We start from the raw sequence: 18,338 nt of genomic DNA, 5'->3' as shown, positions 1-18,338 counted from the left end.
GCTCTCTGAATGTCCCTCCTCTGGAAAAGGGTGGGCACTGCCAGGTTGCGGGGGACCAGCAGGCCTTCAGAACTTGGCATACAGTAGGTGCTGCATCACGGCACCCGTGGTGAGAGCAGTTCAATGCCAAGCCGGGCAGAGCCGCCAGAGGATGGAGTGGGGCCTGCAGCCCCTGGGCCCTCCTGCCAGGCCCAGAAGAGGTGCAGGCCCTGCCAGGACACCTGGGCTCTACTCTGAGTATAGGGCACCCGCATGGCAATGAGCACCGCTCTGCGCCACCTAGGCACACGCTGGCCCTCCTGGGAACAGATTTCTGGGGGGCCAGGTGAGCCCCTCAGGGGCCCCGGAGACCTATCCCAGAGTGGGTACGGGGCAGGAGGGAGGGCAGGTCAGGCAGGGACCCTGAGGAGGGAAAGGCCAGGAAGGGTGGGCAGCAGATGCAGATGGGGTGCCCTGGGATCGGCAAAGGCCCTGGGCAGCATCATGGCGGTGTCTTCCCTACACGCCTCCCCAGTCCGGGGAGGGCCAGCCCCCAGCTCGGGAGCCTCCGTGCAGAAGGCAGGAGCACCACCGAGGCCCAGGCGGCAGGCCCCGCCCACCCCGCTGGCCCCCTCGCCTCCCTGGACTGGGCATGGAGCCTCCCTCCACCGGCCCCGGGCAGCCACAGTGCCAGTGTCCCCAGCACCCTCTGCTGGGCTCCTGTCTCTGGGCCTGGGCTTAGAAAGACACCTGGCTGGGGTGGGACAGCAAGGCTGCCCCACGGGGCACGAGGCCTAAAGAACTGCCAAGTGAATGCCACCGAGTTCTTCAGAAGGAAACACTGGTGCCCCACCCCACAGGCATACCCAGGCAGCGCCCCCGAGCCTCTGCTCCCTGGTAACTGCGGGCAGCAGGCCCAAGCCAGGGTGCAGGGCCCAGCACGACCAGCAGGGGCGCCGTGGGACACGGCTCCCCAGGACCCCTCGGCCTCCGGCCTCCGCCCACCCCCACCTGGTCCCAGGCTCACTCCACACACAGCTGCGGCTCGCTCTTTATTGCCTTTGAGTGTCCAGAGCACCGAGTGCCCCGGGATCCAATAACTTAAGTGCTGAGCACAGGTGAGTGCCGCCGCAGAGGCAGGCCAGTGCTTCAGCAGTTCACCAGCCCCACACAAGGCAGGGCGGAGGGGAGCTGAGGCAGGGGTGGTGGGGAGGTGCTGGAGGGAGGTCCAGGGACGGGGGCCTCAGAGTGACAGCCCCAGGGCACGGAAGAGGGCACGGGGCAGACACAGACGGGGGAAAGCGAGGGCCATGGGGCCATCGGACTCCCTGGACACAGGCAGGCAGAGGCACAGGGAGAAAGGCGGGCAGAGGCTGCCAGGACAGGAGCCCCAGCCTGGTGAAGTCCTGGGCTACATGACGCAGCATCTGGCCTTGGGTGTGTGGGGGTCTTTGAAGCGCAGCCTCTGTTTAGGCCTGTACTTCTCCAGGTAGGTGAGCTGCTTGCTGTTGATGGCCCCACGGCGCTTCCTGGGAGAAGGGACAGAAAGGTCATCGGGTCTGCCTGGCCACCTGGCTGCACCCTAGGGAGCCTGGGCCCACAGGTCAGTGAGGTTGGTGTGGTCCCCATGGCAGCAGAGCCCTCCTGTCCTGCACCATGCAGCTGGGCTCAGCAGGCATGGGCAAGGAGGGCTCAGCAAGGCTGGCTCTGGCCCTGGCAGCCAGGCCCTGGGGGCACTAGTGCGCAGGGCGAGAACACCAGTGCGTGTGTACATGAGTGCCCATGCAGTGTGCCCACTGAGTGCCCGAGCACCTGCCCCTGTGCATGGGTGTGCACAGGGGGCCTGTGTCCAGCCCCCTAAGGACCCCTGCAGGCCCAGCACTTGCGTGCACCCAAGGGGTGGTAACAGTGTTAAGAAGCTGCCTGGGGAGAGGTGGCCGTGCTCTGACGGCAGGAGTGGGGCAGCTGAGAGCACCCCACAGAGTGTGTGCACGTTGAACAGCACGCCCCTGCCTGGCTGAGCGGGCAGCCCTCCAGGGGAAGCCACCAAGCCACAAGCAGCTGGCCTGTAAACCTCCAAGGAGGGCAGAGAGGGGCCAAGCAAAGGACAACAGGTTGGGGGCAGCTGGACCCTGGGAGGACAGGGGTGGCGAGGACCATGGGCCAGGTCCCAGGGCAGCTCAGACACCAGCATGTGCCGGTGTCCCTGGGGTAAGTGGGCACTGCAGGAGGCCTGGGCTGTTTCCCACTGAGGCAGGACCCACTTCCTGGGGTCCATCTCCGAACAGTGAGGGGTGCTGGGGCCCAGGAGACGTGTCTGCCAGCGCAGGAGGCGGGCACTGCACTGGCAGCCCCAGCTGTGTCCCTCCACTGTGGCAGGCGGGGAACAGACACACAGGTCACTGCTGCAGGGCCTGGCCCCCGACTGTACAGAGCCAGCTCAGGGGGACCCACGTGGCCCATGCCAGCCCATGTGGCCTAAGGCCAAGGGAATCCCATCAGCGAACCCCAGGGGGAGAGGCCCCGCCACAGGCCAGCCCTCGCCAGGGGCAGCAGGATCCCAGCGCTGCCACCATGTCCCCACAGCAGGCCACTCACTGCCGGATGAACTGGATGGCATCTTCATATTTCATTCCGCTCTCAATGAGGGCCAGCGCCACCAGAACCGGAGCCCTGCGGGCAGACAGCAGGGCTGGGGTTATCTGAGCCTCTGCACCCCGGCCTCCCCGACAGGCTGCCTGCTGGAGATAGGGCATGGGGGACCGAGAGGGGTACCCTAAGCTCCCATGGAGGGCATAGACTCAGATCAGCTGAAGCGCCTGGGTCCAAATGCAGGCCCCTCCCATCTACTGTGCAACCTCAGGTAATTCAGACAAACTCTCTGTGCCTCAGGCACGTAAAGCATGTGGGCAGGAGGTCAAGCTAGAAGGCACAAGTGAAGTGCCGAGCTCAGATCCGACCTGGGCTAAAAGCTTGGTACACACTGGTTCTCTACCCCAATCGAGGTCCAGCCTCTGAGCCCTGTGCCTGCGTCATTTCAATCCAATCCAGGCTGCTATACCTCCTTCAAGAAGAGTCCTACAGCCCAGTTAAGAGGAGATGTCTTCGTAACTAGGGAGGGGTGAGGTGGCAGCTCTTCTCCCTGCATAAGTGCAGGGACAGTTTCGACCACAGCAGGAGGGAGTCAGGTCAGACTCTGAGAAGGACTTCCTCCCTGCCAGGCTGTAAGAGGAATTGGGGCATCCACCCTCTGGGAAGGTCACATGGACGTGGCCCACATTGGAAAGTCCGACAGTCAGACCGCAAGATTTCACGCTCAGGCTGAGACTCAGAGCACCCCTGGTGCCGTGAGCCCTGCCCGCTGCTCACCGTCCCAGGCCCGCTACGCAGTGCACAGCCACACAGCTGCCTGGGTCACCAAGGAACTTGGCCTTCAGCAGGCTGAGCCAGTCCTCCACCACCTTGCCAGGCGGGGGCGCCCCATCGTCAAAAGGCCAGTCCTACAGACAAGGGAGGCAGCCATGAGGACAGACTGGAGGGGGTGGCCAGGCGGCCCTGGGCTCAGGCTGCCTGCCAAGGGGTGGGGGGCGGGAAGAAGGATGGCAGCTCATGAGGCACATGGAGGGACCCATTAGGGCCACGAGAACCTACCGTGCACTGACCCCTCCTCCAGGAAGCCGCCCTGGGCCCCCACCCCCTGAGTACACCCTCCTGGGAGCCCCATGGCCCTGTGCCCCATGGTCCTGGGGTCACCATCCCGACAACCTGTGTTCCAGTGGCAACCCAAGAGGTCCAGGGTTACAGGCCAAGGAGTTCCGTGCCCTGCAGCAGCACAGGAGTGTGCTGCCGCATGCCTGCCCACCCCCAGCCCCAGGGCGACAGGTGGGATGGAAGGGGGAGAAGGCTGGCCGAGGGCTGGCCGGAGGGCTGGCTGGAGGCCCATTTCTGGTGCCACTCCCGGGGTTCCCTCTGCTGAGGAAGACCAGGGCTGCTTCCCGCCATCCCCAGCACCCTGGGCTGAAGCCAGTGCCCGGCGCGCTTCGGTGAGCCTGGAGGCGGGGACATCAAGGTGAGCGCCCAGGTGAGGTGCCTGGGCCGAGGGCCGGCCCCCACTGGTGCCAGGGTGAATCCACAGGGGCTCACTGGGGCTGCTGGAAGGTGGCCCTCAGGGCCATCTCGCTCACCACCACAGCCAGGCAGGGCAACTCCTGGAGGCCCCCAGAGCAGTGGCTGTCGAAGTCTGACCCAGATCCCCTCCTGCTGGGGGCGAGGCTGGCGCCCCGTGCTAGGAGCTGGTGCTCAGGCACCTTGTGCACAGTAAGGACGCTGCAGGGTCCTGTGGCAAGGCAGGGCAGCAGCGGGCTTCAGTCCACACCCGTCTGACCCACAGTGCGACTTCCCGCCACTCAGATCTCCAAGTGGCAGGCCCCACGCACAGCCACGCCTGTCAGTGTTGGTGCCCTCGTGAGGGAGAGACCCCGGGAAGGCTGGTTGAGGACAGAAGGCTGTGGCACGGGGCAGGCCTGCACCAGGCGGGGAGGCCCTGCTCCCGGGAGCTGCTGTCCACCAGGCTGGGGTGACCGCCAGGGCTGGCTCCGGGGCACGGCCCTGCAGGCCACCCAACGGCCCATGGCAGCAGGGTGGCCAGATCCTCCAGCTAGCTGGATCTCCAGGGCTTCAGAAGCCAGGAAACAGCCCGAGCGCTGTCTCTGCAGAGATCCCTCCAGGGCCCAGCACCAGGCAGCGAGCAGCCGAGACGAGGCCCGGCGACAGGCCCTGGCAGAGGAGCCCAGCTGCTGGGGAGCCTGGGCAGGAGCCTGCGGGGCCTTGTCTCCCTCAGGGCTGACAAGAGGGCTGGCCTCCCAGCCAGGCCGCTGGGCTCAGGTCTGCCCCTGGCAGCGCTTCTGCAGGCAGGAGCAACCTGATCATGTGACCAGGGGCCCACACGCCTCATGGGCAGCAGGGGCTGCAGGGGCTGCAGGGGCTGCAACCTGTGGGGCTGCTGAGACCCACCAGCCCCCCTCCTCAAGGGCACATGTCCCAACAGCCTGGCCTCCCTCCAGGTGCCCACATGCCTGTGGCTGAGGCATAAACAACCCGGGGAGCTCCCCAGAGGCCGCGTGCCAGCCCCTCATTGAGGACACCAAAGCCACCACCGGCCCTGCCCTGTGGCAGCCCCAGGCCCCAGTACCACACGGTCCTCACCATCACAGTGATGCCATCCTTCTCCAGTGTGGCCTTGTCATAGGTCACCTCGCACACACGCACCACAGTGGTGGCCCCGTACTTCTTCAGGTCCTGGCAGGGCGGGAGGAGGAGATGGGCAGGGGCTGCGGGGCTCAGGACCCAGGACCCCTTGACCAGGGCAGCACTGCACTCCCTGGGGTCCCCTTGCAGGGCTGTGTTCCCTTAGAACCCAGAGTGTGGCTGGGTTCCCTCAGCAAGACAGGAGGTGGACGGGGGGGGGCTCTGAGGCTCAGTGACTGGAAGGTGGCCTTTCCTGAAGCTTCCAGGTCACATGTCCCTTGGCTCCCTGGGGAGGGAAGGCATTCCCATCCTCACTCACTGTGACCCATGCTCAGCAGCTGCACCACAGCCCCTGAACATTAGCATCCCCTCTGGAGCTCAGGACCCCTGATCTCACCAGCAAGGCCCCACATCCCAGGCAGACCTGCTGGTTTCCCCTAGCAGAGCAGGACCCCCAGCCCACATCTGAGCAGCCCTCCAGCCTGGGCTGCAGGGACAGGTCCAGTGCAGGGAGAGGCCGGCTTCAGCACCAGGCGCCTCAGAGCAGGCAGGAGGGAGCCAGACCCTGCACACGAGCGGGGAAGACCGCACAGCTGGCGAAGAGGTCACGGCAGCTCAGAGCCAGGCACGGGTATTTATATCCAGGGCCACACACAAGGCCAACACCCTCCCCACCTGCTCCCAGCAGATATTTTGGGAGTGGTAAGGAATCACTGGGCTTTGCTGGTCATGCGATGGGGACACCGGACACAGCAAATCCTGGACCCAACTATTCTGAGAACACAAGAAGTAGAAGAGAATGTTGGCCTCAGAGGCCACAGGTACACCTTCAGTGAAGGAAGCCACTACCCAGCTCACCTGATCACCCTCCAAACCATTAACCTGGCCTCACACTGTGCCCTGACCATGATCACACACAGCTGTGCTTCTGGCCACACATGGGGTCTTCAACCTGCTCACACACTGAGCCCTGGTCCCACTCACTCACTGAGTCCTCATCTTGCCCATATGCTTAGCCCTGGTCCCACTCACAACTCAGTCCTCATCCTGCCCATACTCTGAGCCCTGTCCCACTGACATGACACACTGAGCCTTCAACCTTCTCACATGCTGAGCCCTGGTCCTGCTCACACACTGAGCCTTCAACCTTCTCACATGCTGAGCCCTGGTCCTGCTCACACACTGAGCCTTCAACCTTCTCACATTCTGAGCCCTGGTCCTGCTCACATACTGAGCCTTCAACCTTCTCACATGCTGAGCCCTTGTCCTGCTCACACACTGAGCCTTCAACCTTCTCACATGCTGAGCCCTGGTCCTGCTCACATACTGAGCCTTCAACCTTCTCACATGCTGAGCCCGGGTCCTGCTCACACACTGAGCCTTCAACCTTCTCACACACTGAGCCCTGGTCCTGCTCACACACTGAGCCCTCACCCTAGTAACTCTCAGTATAGCACTTACAGTTCTTCCCCAGACCCTGCCATGATCTCAGGGTCTCAGCTATGAGGGGCAGCCATCCTCTACAGGGCACCTCGCTCAGGGTCCAGAGCCCAGTGTCCCTGAAGGCAGGGTGTCCACGGCCTCCCTCTAGTTTCCGATGCTCTCTCCCACCCATGTCCCCATTTGATTATGACAAGCCCATCAGGGCTCCTCTCATGTCACAAAGGGAAGGACTGAGAGACCGAGGTGTGCAGAAAGCCTTGCAGTGACAGGCTTCATAAACAGCCCTGTGTGCTCCTATAGGAAAGGCCCTGGGTCTGCACGCAGCAGCGAGTCCTGCAGAGGCCAGGCTCCTCCAGGAGGCTATGCTGACGGCTCCGGAATCAGTTCCCAGAGGGCCCACGGACACACCTAAGCACAAACACTAGGGCTGGGCAGTGGGCACCTCTGCCCGTCCCACTCCAGGGTGCAGTGGTCCCTTCCTCCCATGGCCAGCTCAGCTCTAAATGAGGTGATGTCCCTTGCCCAGAGCCCTAACCCTAACCCACCCTGTGTCCCCCAGGGAACCCAGCTGGCCCAACGCCTTACACCCAAGCCCAGAACACCCTGATATACCCCTCCAGGTCCCACAACGGTGCTGACGGCCACAGTCCCTCCTCCAGCTCTGGCCTGTCCACACCTCTGGGTGCAGCTGGCCAGGCTCCTTGACACCTGCCCACCACCCACCCCGGCCCGCTCACCTGGATGAAGGTGCTGAGGGTGGCGTTGGTGGGGTTGTGCGTGATGAGGAAGCGCATGTTCCTGTAGCTCACCTCCACAGGGGCGGGCCGGTTCATGCGTGCCATGCCTCCTCCCCAGGAGGGATAGAGGGCCAGGACGCCCACCAGAGAAGCCCCACCAGTCCCCAATGCAAGGTAGGATGAGATCCCTGTACTTGTCTGAGAGAAATAAAGGATTTCTTAAAAACCCCACGTCCAGCACAAATGTTGTGCAAACACTCCAGGAGGGAGGAAGCTCCCAGTACGTGGATATTTAAAAAATAGAAAGCCCAGCCCTTAAAAAAAGAGAGGAACCAAACACCCCCAAAGTAAACAGGCAACTCCACACCCCTGAGTCTCAGAGCCTGATCATAAGGGGGCAAAAATCACCACCACCAAACACTCGGCACACTGTCGAAACCCCCGGCGAGTCCGGCTGCGGGCAGCGTCCAGCACCGTGCCGCTGCTGGGGACGCTCTGCATCCGTGGGTGGTGAAGAGCCCCCTTGCTCAAAGGTGGCCCCAAACTCCCAAGGACCAAAGGTCAATGAACTTGGACTGAACCAGCTCCAGCAGCCCCAGGGTGGGGGTGGCAGCTCCTGGTGTGCGGGGCCTCTGTCACGTTACCCCATCGGGGCACGGCGAATCCTGGAGGCAGGCAGGGTGCTCAGGCGGCAGCAGTGGCCCCGGGCCTGGCAGCACAGGCCATGGGAAGGCAGGGGCAGCGGTGGGGGCCAGAGCAGGGGCTCCTCAGTGGCAGGCCTGGTGGTGACGCTGGGCGCGGCAGGACACAGAGCTGACTCCCGAGGGCCTCTCCATCAGCGCAGGCTGGGCCCCTGTAGGGAAGGCCTGGGGAGGAGAGGGAGATGAGAGTTCTCCTCAGGCCTCAGTTTCCCTGTGTGAGGGTACAGCAAAGGACAGCTCCTGCCAGGGCCCTGGGGGACAGTGCAACCACAAGCCAGGACAGGGTGGAGAACATGGGGAGGGAGGACAGCAGAAAAGGCCCAGAAGCACTCTGGGCAGGTCACAGGTCCACCTGTGCAACAGAGACCACGCCCCCCCAGCGCAGCTGTGGTCTCCTCCTGGGACTGGTGAATTCAGCCACTGGTGAATGCTGCAGCCCAGATGGTTCCGGAGGGGACGAAGGCAGGACACAGTGGGTGTGTGGGGTTCAGTGGCAGGGGTGGGCCCATCAAGGCCATGAGCTACCTCGGTCGCCTCTCAGGATTCCTGCATCTCCACCCCGGGTGGTCTTGGGGCCAGCCAGGCACAGCTGGTAAACAAGCTCTGCTGCAGGCACTCTGAGAGCAGGCCAGACCACAAGCCAAAGGGCCAGTGGCCAGGCCCGTACCACACTGGCGACAGCCCAGGTGGCCAGGTGTCGGGTCACTCTGTGGGGAAGGGTACTGCTGGGGGACACGAAGCCAGCACAACGCTCAGGGTCTAACAACTCCAGACGCCTAGGCCAGAGGTCCCCAGGGGCACCTAGCTCCCTCCCACCCCCCAGGCCTGTCAATGGCCTCTCAGCCTCAGCTGCCCCATCTCACAGTGAGGAGCCAAACAAGGTCCTGCACAGAGCCTCTGGCTGTGACCTGTGGTTAGCAGACCCCTCCAGCCACATCCACCCCACCATGCTTACCTACCCATGACCTCTGCCTCGCCCAAGAGAGGGCCCTCACAGGCCCCTCGGCGGGCAGAGTCCCCCAGCCACACAACCTGCCTCTTACCTCTGCCCCCACCCAGTACCCCCTCCCCAGCTGACCCGGCAGGCTGGGCCTCCGGAGCCTCAGGCCGAGTGCAGCATGAGTCCAGCCTGGGACCTGGACTCAGAGCGTTACTCTGCCACGTCTGCCCAGGCTGTGGGCACAGTCTTACTGTCCGGAACTCTGGCTGCACAGGAGGGGTGCAGACTCCTCGCCCCTCCACGCCCGGGCTCAGGGGTCCCACACTCCCAGGCTCAAGGCAGGAGCTGGGACTCACACCCTGTCCCTCACCTTGGCCCCAGGAGGATCAAAACTGTGGGAGGAGCAACCCCAGAAGCGGGCAAGGCAGCAAGAAGGAACCCGTCCTGGTTCAGGCAGTGCCAGCGTGCGCACTCAGAGCAAGCGTCCATCCTAAGCCAAGCGAGGAACACGCTGTTGCAACCTCACACAAACACGGGGCCCCTGGGACACGTGTGTGCCGAGTCACACTCCTGTTGGCAAAAGGAAAGGAGGGGAAAGGCCAAAGAGGCCACAGAGTCCAGGGCCTCTCCCCGGGGCAGGCCTGGAGCACCCTCAGCAGCTGAGTACCGGAGACCCTGAACAGCAGCCCCTGGCCTGCTCCGCAGCCCAGACCACTCAGGCATTCAGGGCTGGGGTCTCTGGGCAGAAGGCGTGAGCTGCCCAGCACTGCAGGGTTCAGTGTCCCAGGTCTACAGGATCAAGGGTTGCACTGGGCTGGGCTGGGCCAGGGGCCAGGGGTCAGAGACCAAGCTAGGATAGGGTCACTGGTCCAGGCCGGGTTGGCCCAGACTGGACTGGTTTCTTGCCACACATGCCACTCGGCCCCACACACAGATAGAGCAGGGCAGTGAGGTGCAGTCCCCTGCCCGGGCAACCACCTGGCCCAGTCCTGCCTGGAGGACACACCCCAGCCACATCCTCTGGTCATGTGTGACAGCAAAGGCTCAGGGGACCTGAAGGAAGGGGCAACTGGCCATCAGAACCCTGCAGCCCCCAGCAGGGCTGACCCAAGGCCTGCGGCCCCATGTGGGCAGCCACAGCCCACCTACCACCCGCCAGTGCCAGTAACTCCAGATCTGGCAGAGACAGGACCCCCCCAGGGACCGGCAGGGAGCACACCCATGGCTGAGCCTCAGTTCCCCTCTGCTAAGGCACGGGCCACCCCTGTGCCAAGTGGCTGTGCACCAGCCTCCACCAGAGCCTCTTTGCTGGCCCAGCCACCACACCCACCCTGCCTCCACCCAGGCCCAGGAGCCCTGCTGAGCACAAGCCCTCCTTTCCCCTGGTCCTCCCTTTCCTGGGACCTGCTCAGTGCCCCTGAGCCCTCTGCTAGGCTTCCAGAACTGCTATCTTTCCAAGATGCTCTACAGGAGGCCCATCTTCGTCCTTGTTTGCCAGATGAGGAAAGAGGCCAGGGAGAGATGGAAGGGCATTCCTGGGCCCTGGGCAGTCTAGGCGCCCAGCTAATTGGGTTTTCTCAGTCTCAAGTCTAGGACGCAAAGCACTAAAGCCCAGCACAGGGAAGAGAAGCCTGAGGTTCAGGAAGCAACCACTTCACTCATAGAACAGCCTTACGGAGTTTGAATCTATCAGGCTTCAGGGGGCCCTGCACACATGGGACCTGTGTGATACTGAGGGTGGGCCCGAGAGACGTGGGGCTTCATCCTGGACAAGGCTGAGCAGGCCAGGGTGCCCAGGAGGCCCAGGGGGTCATGGGCGAGGGCAAGTCCAGGCGCTTTTCCGCCTGCGGAGCTGAGATCGCCTGGTTCTCTGGGCGGGACTGGGGTCTCGGAGGGCCGGGGTCCCGCCGCCCGCCCCAACGCTCACCCGCGCCCGCTGGCGAGCCGCCGCCTCCATGCGCAGGGCCGCGGAGCGGCGCCCAGACCCACGCGGGCGCCCTCCTGCAGTGGCGCCGGCTGGGGCGGAGGCCGGGCTGCCGCCCGCTATTTATAGCGCCCGGCGTCACGTGGGGGGCGGTGACCCGCCGGCGACCCGGCTCCCGCCTCTGCGCACCTGCCGCCTAAAGATAGCTGCGGCCCCCACCCGCGGAGGACAAAGGGCCAGCCGGCGCGGGAAGCGGAAGCCTAGGTGTGGCGCCAGCGCCTCGCTGGAACCTAGGGCTCGGGTGGCCCGTCAGCCAGCAAGGATTCCCAGCAGAGGAGGGCTGCACAGGGTCCCCTTCTAGAGGGGCCCGAGAAACTGGCCAGGCCCACGGCCTCCCAACCTCCAGGTGTACACCCAGAGACTACTCCATCCATAGCACCCACCGTGTGCCACGTACTACCGTCCCCTGTGGGCTGGCCACTCACCACCAGCACCCCAGCTTATGGCTAAGGAACCTGTGGCACAGATCTTAAGAGCGTCTCAGGGTCACACCAGGCAGGCAAGATTCAGCAGGGAGCTGTCTCCGTGCCCCACCCATCTCCAGGTTCTGTGCAGATGCCCCCCAAAACCCTACGCTGGGTTCCCCGCCGCCGGCTCCCTGCAACAGGGTGCTGGCTTTGCCTCCCAAGAGCACCGCAGCCAAGAACTCATGTGCTCCAAGACTCTGGGCCCCAGAGTGGAGCCTAGCATCATGGTCAACACCATGCCTGCCCTGGCCCCCAGAGGCCCTCAGATGGATGTGGAACAGGGCGTGTGTAGCCCCCAGCACGCAGGTCCCCAGAGGCCTTGCCTTGCTGGGAACCCTGCTCCCAGCCCGGCTCCCAGACAGACAGCCTGGCCCCTGCAATCAACAGTCAGCACAAGGAGGAGGGGCTGGGCAGGGGAAGGCTGACCAGGGCCCAGTGGACAACACCACTCCCCAGGCGCTCCGCCCAGCACCCTCCGCCCAGAGAGCGTCCCATCAGCCGGGCCTGCAACTCAGGCTCCTGCCACCCCCATCTGGGTGAGCAGTCAGTGGGTGGGGAGGCTGTGTCCAAGCTGGACGGCCCCCACCCAGCCAAGTAGCACTGCCCACCAGCTCAGGAGTCCCTGGGGCTGAGCACTCCTGGCAAGGGCTCCTGGCCTCCTGGGCTCACTAAGCACAGAGGCAGGCTTTGGGTTCTGACTCCCACACCTGGCTCTCAGCTCTCCACTGCCAGAGCATCTCTTGGGGAGGCCCCAAGGCAGGGACAGGTCAGCCCTGGGCACTCACTGCCCCCCATCTCCTACCTTGACCACTTTCTGTGGGACACTATGCCAACCATTGCCCTCACCAGCAGGGTACCAACACTGGCCACACTGTATCAACCAAACAGCAGACTTGCCCAAGTGACCCAGCCAGGAGGCAGAAGGACCAGAGCTGGCTCTAGGCCTTGCTCCTCTGGCCCCAGCCCTCTGAGAGAACACAGGGCACGCTGCCTGCCCCTCCATTTCCTCACTGGACAAGGGCTCTGTTAGTGAAAAACAGTTCCAGTGAGTTCTCAGGGCTGTGACCACAGTGCCCACTGTGCCGCTAGGGCTGCGATATGGCGGGCACGCTGTCCCCACCTTGTGCCCCGCCCCTTGCCTGGGGGCCTCTGGCCAGGCCTGGGGGGGCACCTGCTCAGCTGGCATAGCACCAAGCCTTTCGGAGAAGTCTATTTATATCGTGGCAGGAGCCGTTCCTGGAACCCTCCCAGAGCGAGCCCAAGTCTGCCCGCGGCTGGGGGCCAGGAGGGGAGACCCAAGCAGGCCAGCCCCCACCCACCCCCAGGAAGGGCCCAGGCCCCTGCATCCTGCAGCATGGTGCCCTCACTGATTGGGCTCTGCCCCCTCCCCCTGCTGTGCCCTCTCCCTGGGCCTCAGGCCTTTTAGAGCACTATGTCCCAGTCCCAGGAGACAGCCTAACAGGAGGGGCAGAGAGGTCCTTAGTTCCACCCCACCTCTCACCTCCTGCACAGGCCCTGGCACCAAGAGGGCTCCCGCTTATTTGTGGAGGGAAAAACGACCCGACATTCTGGACAGAGGCCCAGATCTGGGAAACGTCCAGAATCCATCACAGGATCTCAGTGCTCAAGGTCTGAAGGTCTCAAAGTTCACCCACACCACCCAACCCCAGCCTGCACACCTCCTGGGACAGGGCGCTCCCTACTCATTGGCAGGTCTGAGGCTTCTGCCTTCAGACAGCTCCCAAGTTACCGGTGTGCTCCTGGGGACCAAGGCTGGCATGGGGCTGCAGGAAGCCCCTGCACAGAAACCCCAGCTGGCAGGTGCGCTGTAGGGCAGGTGGTCAGGGAAGAGCTAGCCAGAGGGCCAGATGGGCATGCTCCTGATGCCTGTAGCCACACCACCAGGGCCTGGCCTGCCACCCCGATTCCCTGTGCACTCACCCTCTTGGTCCCTGGCCTCTATAGATGGAGACACTGCCAGTGAGGAAGCCACCTCCACAGTGGTGCCAGCTGGTCATGGGATGCCTGTGCTGTGACCTGGGAACAGTTGCTGGGAGCCAGCCTGGGTTTCCCCAGGGACAGGCACCTGTCTTCCCTGCAAGGACCTTGAGACCTGCTGGCTGCAAGGACAGTCACACATGTTTTTTAGCAGTGCTCAGCGGGGCATAGCACTGACTTGCCAACCAAGGGGACCCACTCCCCAAGGCCACCCTCAGTGTCACCAGCCACCAGCACTGCCTGGACACACCACTTCTCCACCAAAGACCAGGGAAGCAACTGTCACTTCTGTGGGCAGGCAGGCAGATGGGCACCCAGCTTAATCATGGGCAAGGCCACTGGGCCCCACCGGCTATCCTTAGGCCAGCACAGAGCATCAGGATAAGCAGCTGGTGAGGCCCAGTTACCATGGGTCTCAAACCTGTGGCCCTCAGGCCCTGCCAGGCCACCCTGCACCTCCCTGGCCTCCAGTGGTATCAGGTGAACCTGACCCCCAGTAGAGACTTACGACCATCCACCACTGACCCACCACCCACACTGCCCCCGCCCTCCCCAAGGTCAGCACTGGTAGGGCGTCTTCTGCTCCCTCCAGCCACGCCTGGCTGCCCCTGCTCCCGTCCCAGGCCTCAGGACCCGGGGAGGGAGCGTCCTCCATTCATCCCGTTCCATTGGTGTTGAGCTCCATCCCAGGTGACGGCTGAGCGTGGCGGAGGCATGAAAGGAAGGGGACAGGACTAATGGGAGCCTGCCCAGCCCTCCTGTCCCCCAGACTCCCACGGAGCCAGGCCCTGGGGCTGGCTCGGCTGAGACCCCACTCCACCCATGCCTCCATTTCCCAGCCTGCCGTGCAGGGTTAGAAGGTGGCCTTGGACCAGTGCGCCCCTCACAGGGCTACATGGCTCCAGCTGGAGTCCAGGGCCTCCGCTGACCCCACCCTCACCCCGCTGCAGGGTCGGCTTCCCTGCCCGCTGCCTTGGCACTCCTGTGGCTCCTGCACAGCCCCTCCTGCCTCCGGCCTGTGGCCCTGCCAGGACCCATTTCTTCCCACGTGCTTCACACACAGGTCCCCTCCGATTGTTTCCTCATCTGTACAACGTGATGTGCTCAGGAACTCTCTCTTGGAGACATCAGAAACCCATGCACTCAGCCGACCAGCCCTCCCACCAAGGTATCAAGACGTGCACCGCGTGCCCGTGCTGCCAAGGGCAGGTCAAGCTGGGTTCGGTAAGTACGCTTGCCACTTCCAGTCCCCACTAGATAGGGGACCAAGGGCCCATGTCCTCTGCCAACCCACCCAGCAGGCCACTGCCCACAGAGTAAAGCCTGGACCAGGGCTGCAGAGAGATGGTGGCTCTGGCTGTACCACGGCTCACACGCCTTCCATGGCTCCCTGTGGCCTGTAAAACCAAGTTTGGGCTTTTCAGCCTGGCTCACTGCCCCTCAGTGAGAAGACAAGGAAGGGTCGTAGGACTCACCTCTCCAGGCACCCTGTTCTCTCTGCCTAGAGGCCCAGACACACCCCTGCACACTTAAGACGAAGCCAGGGCCCTGTTCCCAGTAGCCTGCGTGTGCCCTCCACGCCTGCACCTCCGCCTCCCCCGCCAAGTCCCACTCCCGTGTTCACCTATTGAGCACCTCTGGGCTCCAGGCCCCACGTGGGCACTGGCTGGAGTCAGGGGTGAGTGAACGGCCATGACCCACCTCAGGGAACATGGCCAGGTGGAGGTCGGTGGGAGACCCACAGTCACCAGGCGAGGGACGTCAGCAGAGGGAAGGCTGGACCACAGAAAGTCGCCACAGGAGGGGAGATTCATGGGGCCTCTCTGAGGAGGTGGTCTTCAGGTAGACACAAGGGCCTCCACAGTGGGGGACACACAGACTCTCCGGAGTCCAAAACAACCGCACACACCAGTGTCTGCCCTGACAGCCGCTCACAGAGCCCCTCCTGCCCAGTGTCTCCATGATCGCAGTGACCCGCAAAGATCTCCACCGCCGTCAAGACTGAGGAGGCCCCTCTGACACGGCAGCCCACGGAGGGCAGGGCTGCTGAGACCTGGCCATCTGGTTCCACACCCACGTCCTTCCTCTCTCCCACCCAATGAATCACGCAGCCTCCTCTGCCCAGAATGCAGACCTGGGGAGGTTTCAAATGCACCAGGAGGTGCAGAGCAGCTGGGTCCCAAGGCCTCTGCAGGATGCTGAGCCACTCGGAGCCCAGGGGCTCTCACTCCGCACACAGCTATGACCAACCTGGAAAGCCAGCCACACTGCAGAACCTCGGAGGGAACCACCTCTTACCCAAGGTGACAGCAACGCCATAAAGCAATGGTGAATATTCCTCCCCCTTACCCAGCACTGCCACAGAGCCTGAAGCCCAACAGGCCAAGCGTCCTAAGGACTCCATTGACTGGAGGCAGGGAGGGGTCTGCAGCTTTCACCCCTGCTGAGCCACCCTGGAAAGAGGGCTCACCAGCCTCTGGGGCTGTGGGGGCTACGACCCGGCTGCAGAGGGCGTGGTCACAGCCAGCCCCTCACTTGATGACCATGCCAACTCCAGATCCAGGCCAGTTTAGTCCCAGGAGCCTTCATGTGTAACCGTGACCAGGGTGACCCAGGGCAGCCCCTTCATTGCAGCTGTACCGGAGTGGTTGTTCACAGCACCTCCCTTAGTGAAGGGATGGTGACCAGGGAGAGACCATGGGGCCAGGAACTGCCCAAAGTACAGAAGAGCCAGGCTGGACCCCACACACGGGAGCTCAGTCCCTGAGCCACCACGGTCCCGTCCCACCTCCCACGTGCAGCTGGCGAAGTGGAGCCTCAGTGCTCTCAGGAGACACAGCTGCAGCCCCCGAGGCCGGTGCCAGGTGGGGCGAGGCTTGGGCTCCTCACAGCAAGCAAAGGGCTGCACAACGCAGAGGCTGCGCACGCGCAACCGGCCCGGCTTCGGGACGGAGACGGTTCCCCTCCGGCCACCAGGGCGGCGCCCTCCCCGCCCGCTCCTGGCAAAACTGAGGCCCCGGGCCACGCGGGCTCCTGCCTGGCAGCCGGCGCCCGCCGGGGTCCGCCCCTACCCAGGTCCGCCAGGCGGCGACACTCACCCAGCCGCAACTTTGAGCTCCAACCTGCGCTGCGCCGGCTTTATGCCTCCGCGGCAAAGGCCGGGGCGGGAGGGCGCAGGCAGGGCAGTCCCCAGGATCGGGGCGGCCCGAGCCAGGTTGGGACGCGGGGTCCCAGGGCCCCGCGGGCACCCTGGCGAGGCTGCAGAGCCCCTCCCACGCGGGGCGGGGCGCAGGGCGGCCCCAGGGGCTGGACAACCCCGCCCCACCACCGCGGCCCCTGCAGGGCGTGCGCAGCCCAGGGTCGCCGGCCCCACCGGCTGCCGCTGGGAACAGGGCCCGGGCCGGGGCCGGTACCCACTGCGAGGAACTCACTGCACCCCACCACTCCCACCCAGAAACTCTCAGGGGCCGGGGATCGCCCTTGCAGGCAGCAGCCTGGGTTTGGCCCCAAGCCCACTCTGGCGTACGCAGTTCATCCTGGGGACAGCACTTCCTCTGTGAAAGAAGAGATGACAGGGCTGCTCTCCCGCCAGACCCAGGCCCACCGCCTCCCCCAGCTCTCACCGAGTTCCTTCCGTGGGAAGTGGGAACCCCACCAGCGGGGAAGGGGGTGTTCCTGCCTCCACCAGCCTCTCGCTCCTCTCATCAGGATGGGGCCCAGCCGACTGAAGCAGGGAGATCCTGGGGCGAGGTATCTCAGACCAGGCCAGCCCCAGAACTGTGCCCCCTGGAGCAGAGGGGCCACCAAGGAGTCCACAGGACTACTCCCGGCTGCAGACCTGGCCTCGCCCCTGTCACCAAGACAACAGCTGCTCTATAACTGCACCACCCCTGCCAGCCACATGGCCTGTCTCCCTAAATGCTGCCTGCACTGCCCACAGTCTACCCCAGATAGAGGCCTCTCCCAAGGGCCCTGGACCAGGCTCCCTAGCACCTTGGCCAGTGCCTGAAGCCCTCCTTAATGCCCAGCCCTTCCACCTCTCTGCCCCTCAGGGCACCTAGGGCCCCTGCCAGGCACGATGACACTCTGCCACCAGGTCTTTCCTCTTGCTGGACCACCTCTTGCACCCTCCCCTTCATGAACCTCCCCTTGTCCCTCTCTCTGGGACAGCCTGAAGCAAGTCTGTCTGGATGACCCACCAGAAGCAAGGCCACACCCAGTCCCTTTTATATCACTCCAGTGGAAGCTTCAAACCTCCGAGGATCATCATGCACAAATGGTCAATGGCCTGGAGGCCAGGGACAGCTTCGTGCCAACAGCCCAGGCCACTACTCAGTCAGGACTCCTAGTCTAGTGCTCATCCCTCCTTCCCGTGTGACTGAGAACCCAGTATGGACACAGCCCAGTGGGGAACTCTAACATGTACACACGCACACACACACAGATGTGTAAACACACCACAGAAAGGGGCGACCAGAAGAGGAACCAGTGCCCAGCAGCAGACCAGCCCACAAGGCCCACAGAGGCACCAGGAGCCGAGGAGTACTGCCTGCCCTCTGCCCATGCCCCCTCATTGTGCCTGCCAGCACACCTCCAGAGACCTCATGACCAATCCACCTTTCTGAGGTTCAGGGCCCCAGAGGGCTGGGCCTTTGATGGAGCCTCCCACTAGAGGCCTGGACTAGTCACCCACTCGCCCTGGGGCAGCCCAGCCTGGTCTTGGGCAGACTTGCTGAATTCACAGGGCTTCCAAAAGGTACCAGTGCACATAAGCAGGTTCCCAGCCAAACCCAAATGAGGGCCCCTTCTGTGTTTACACACAGGGCCAGGCTAGCCCAGGCA

General features: G+C 63.9%; 1 protein-coding gene across 2 annotated transcripts; it reads right to left on the bottom strand.

Moving 5' to 3' along the window:
• Positions 1-1,018: 1,018 nt before the first annotated feature.
• On the bottom strand, positions 1,019-16,728 carry PTP4A3 (protein tyrosine phosphatase 4A3). 2 transcript variants are annotated; one of them, XM_079106899.1, is made up of 6 exons: positions 16,595-16,728; positions 7,407-8,272; positions 5,185-5,277; positions 3,349-3,479; positions 2,578-2,652; positions 1,019-1,508 (listed from the first exon to the last, which is right to left on the bottom strand). In XM_079106899.1, the coding sequence occupies exons 2-6, from the start codon at positions 7,509-7,511 to the stop codon at positions 1,391-1,393; spliced, it is 522 nt and encodes a 173-aa protein (XP_078963025.1). In that variant the 5' UTR covers positions 7,512-8,272; positions 16,595-16,728; the 3' UTR covers positions 1,019-1,390. The 2 variants fall into 2 exon arrangements, with proteins under 2 accessions (XP_078963025.1, XP_078963024.1); XM_079106898.1 differs by lacking the exon at positions 16,595-16,728 and adding an exon at positions 10,975-11,098.
• Between the last annotated feature and the right edge of the window lie 1,610 nt (positions 16,729-18,338).

Source organism: Sciurus vulgaris (assembly GCF_902686455.1).
Source record: "Sciurus vulgaris genome assembly, chromosome: 1".
Taxonomy (NCBI): domain Eukaryota; kingdom Metazoa; phylum Chordata; class Mammalia; order Rodentia; family Sciuridae; genus Sciurus; species Sciurus vulgaris.
This window is presented reverse-complemented; position numbering and strand designations above follow the sequence as displayed.

Coding starts and splice junctions, on each gene's coding strand:
- PTP4A3 (XM_079106899.1), bottom strand. CDS start 7,511: ATGGCACGCATGAACCGGCCCGCCCCTGTGGAGGTGAGCTACAGGAAC. Junction 2,653..3,348: donor TGCGTAGCGGGCCTGGGACG/GTGAGCAGCGGG, acceptor GTCTGCCCGCAG/GGCTCCGGTTCTGGTGGCGC. Junction 1,509..2,577: donor GCCATCCAGTTCATCCGGCA/GTGAGTGGCCTG, acceptor CCCTTCTCCCAG/GAAGCGCCGTGGGGCCATCA.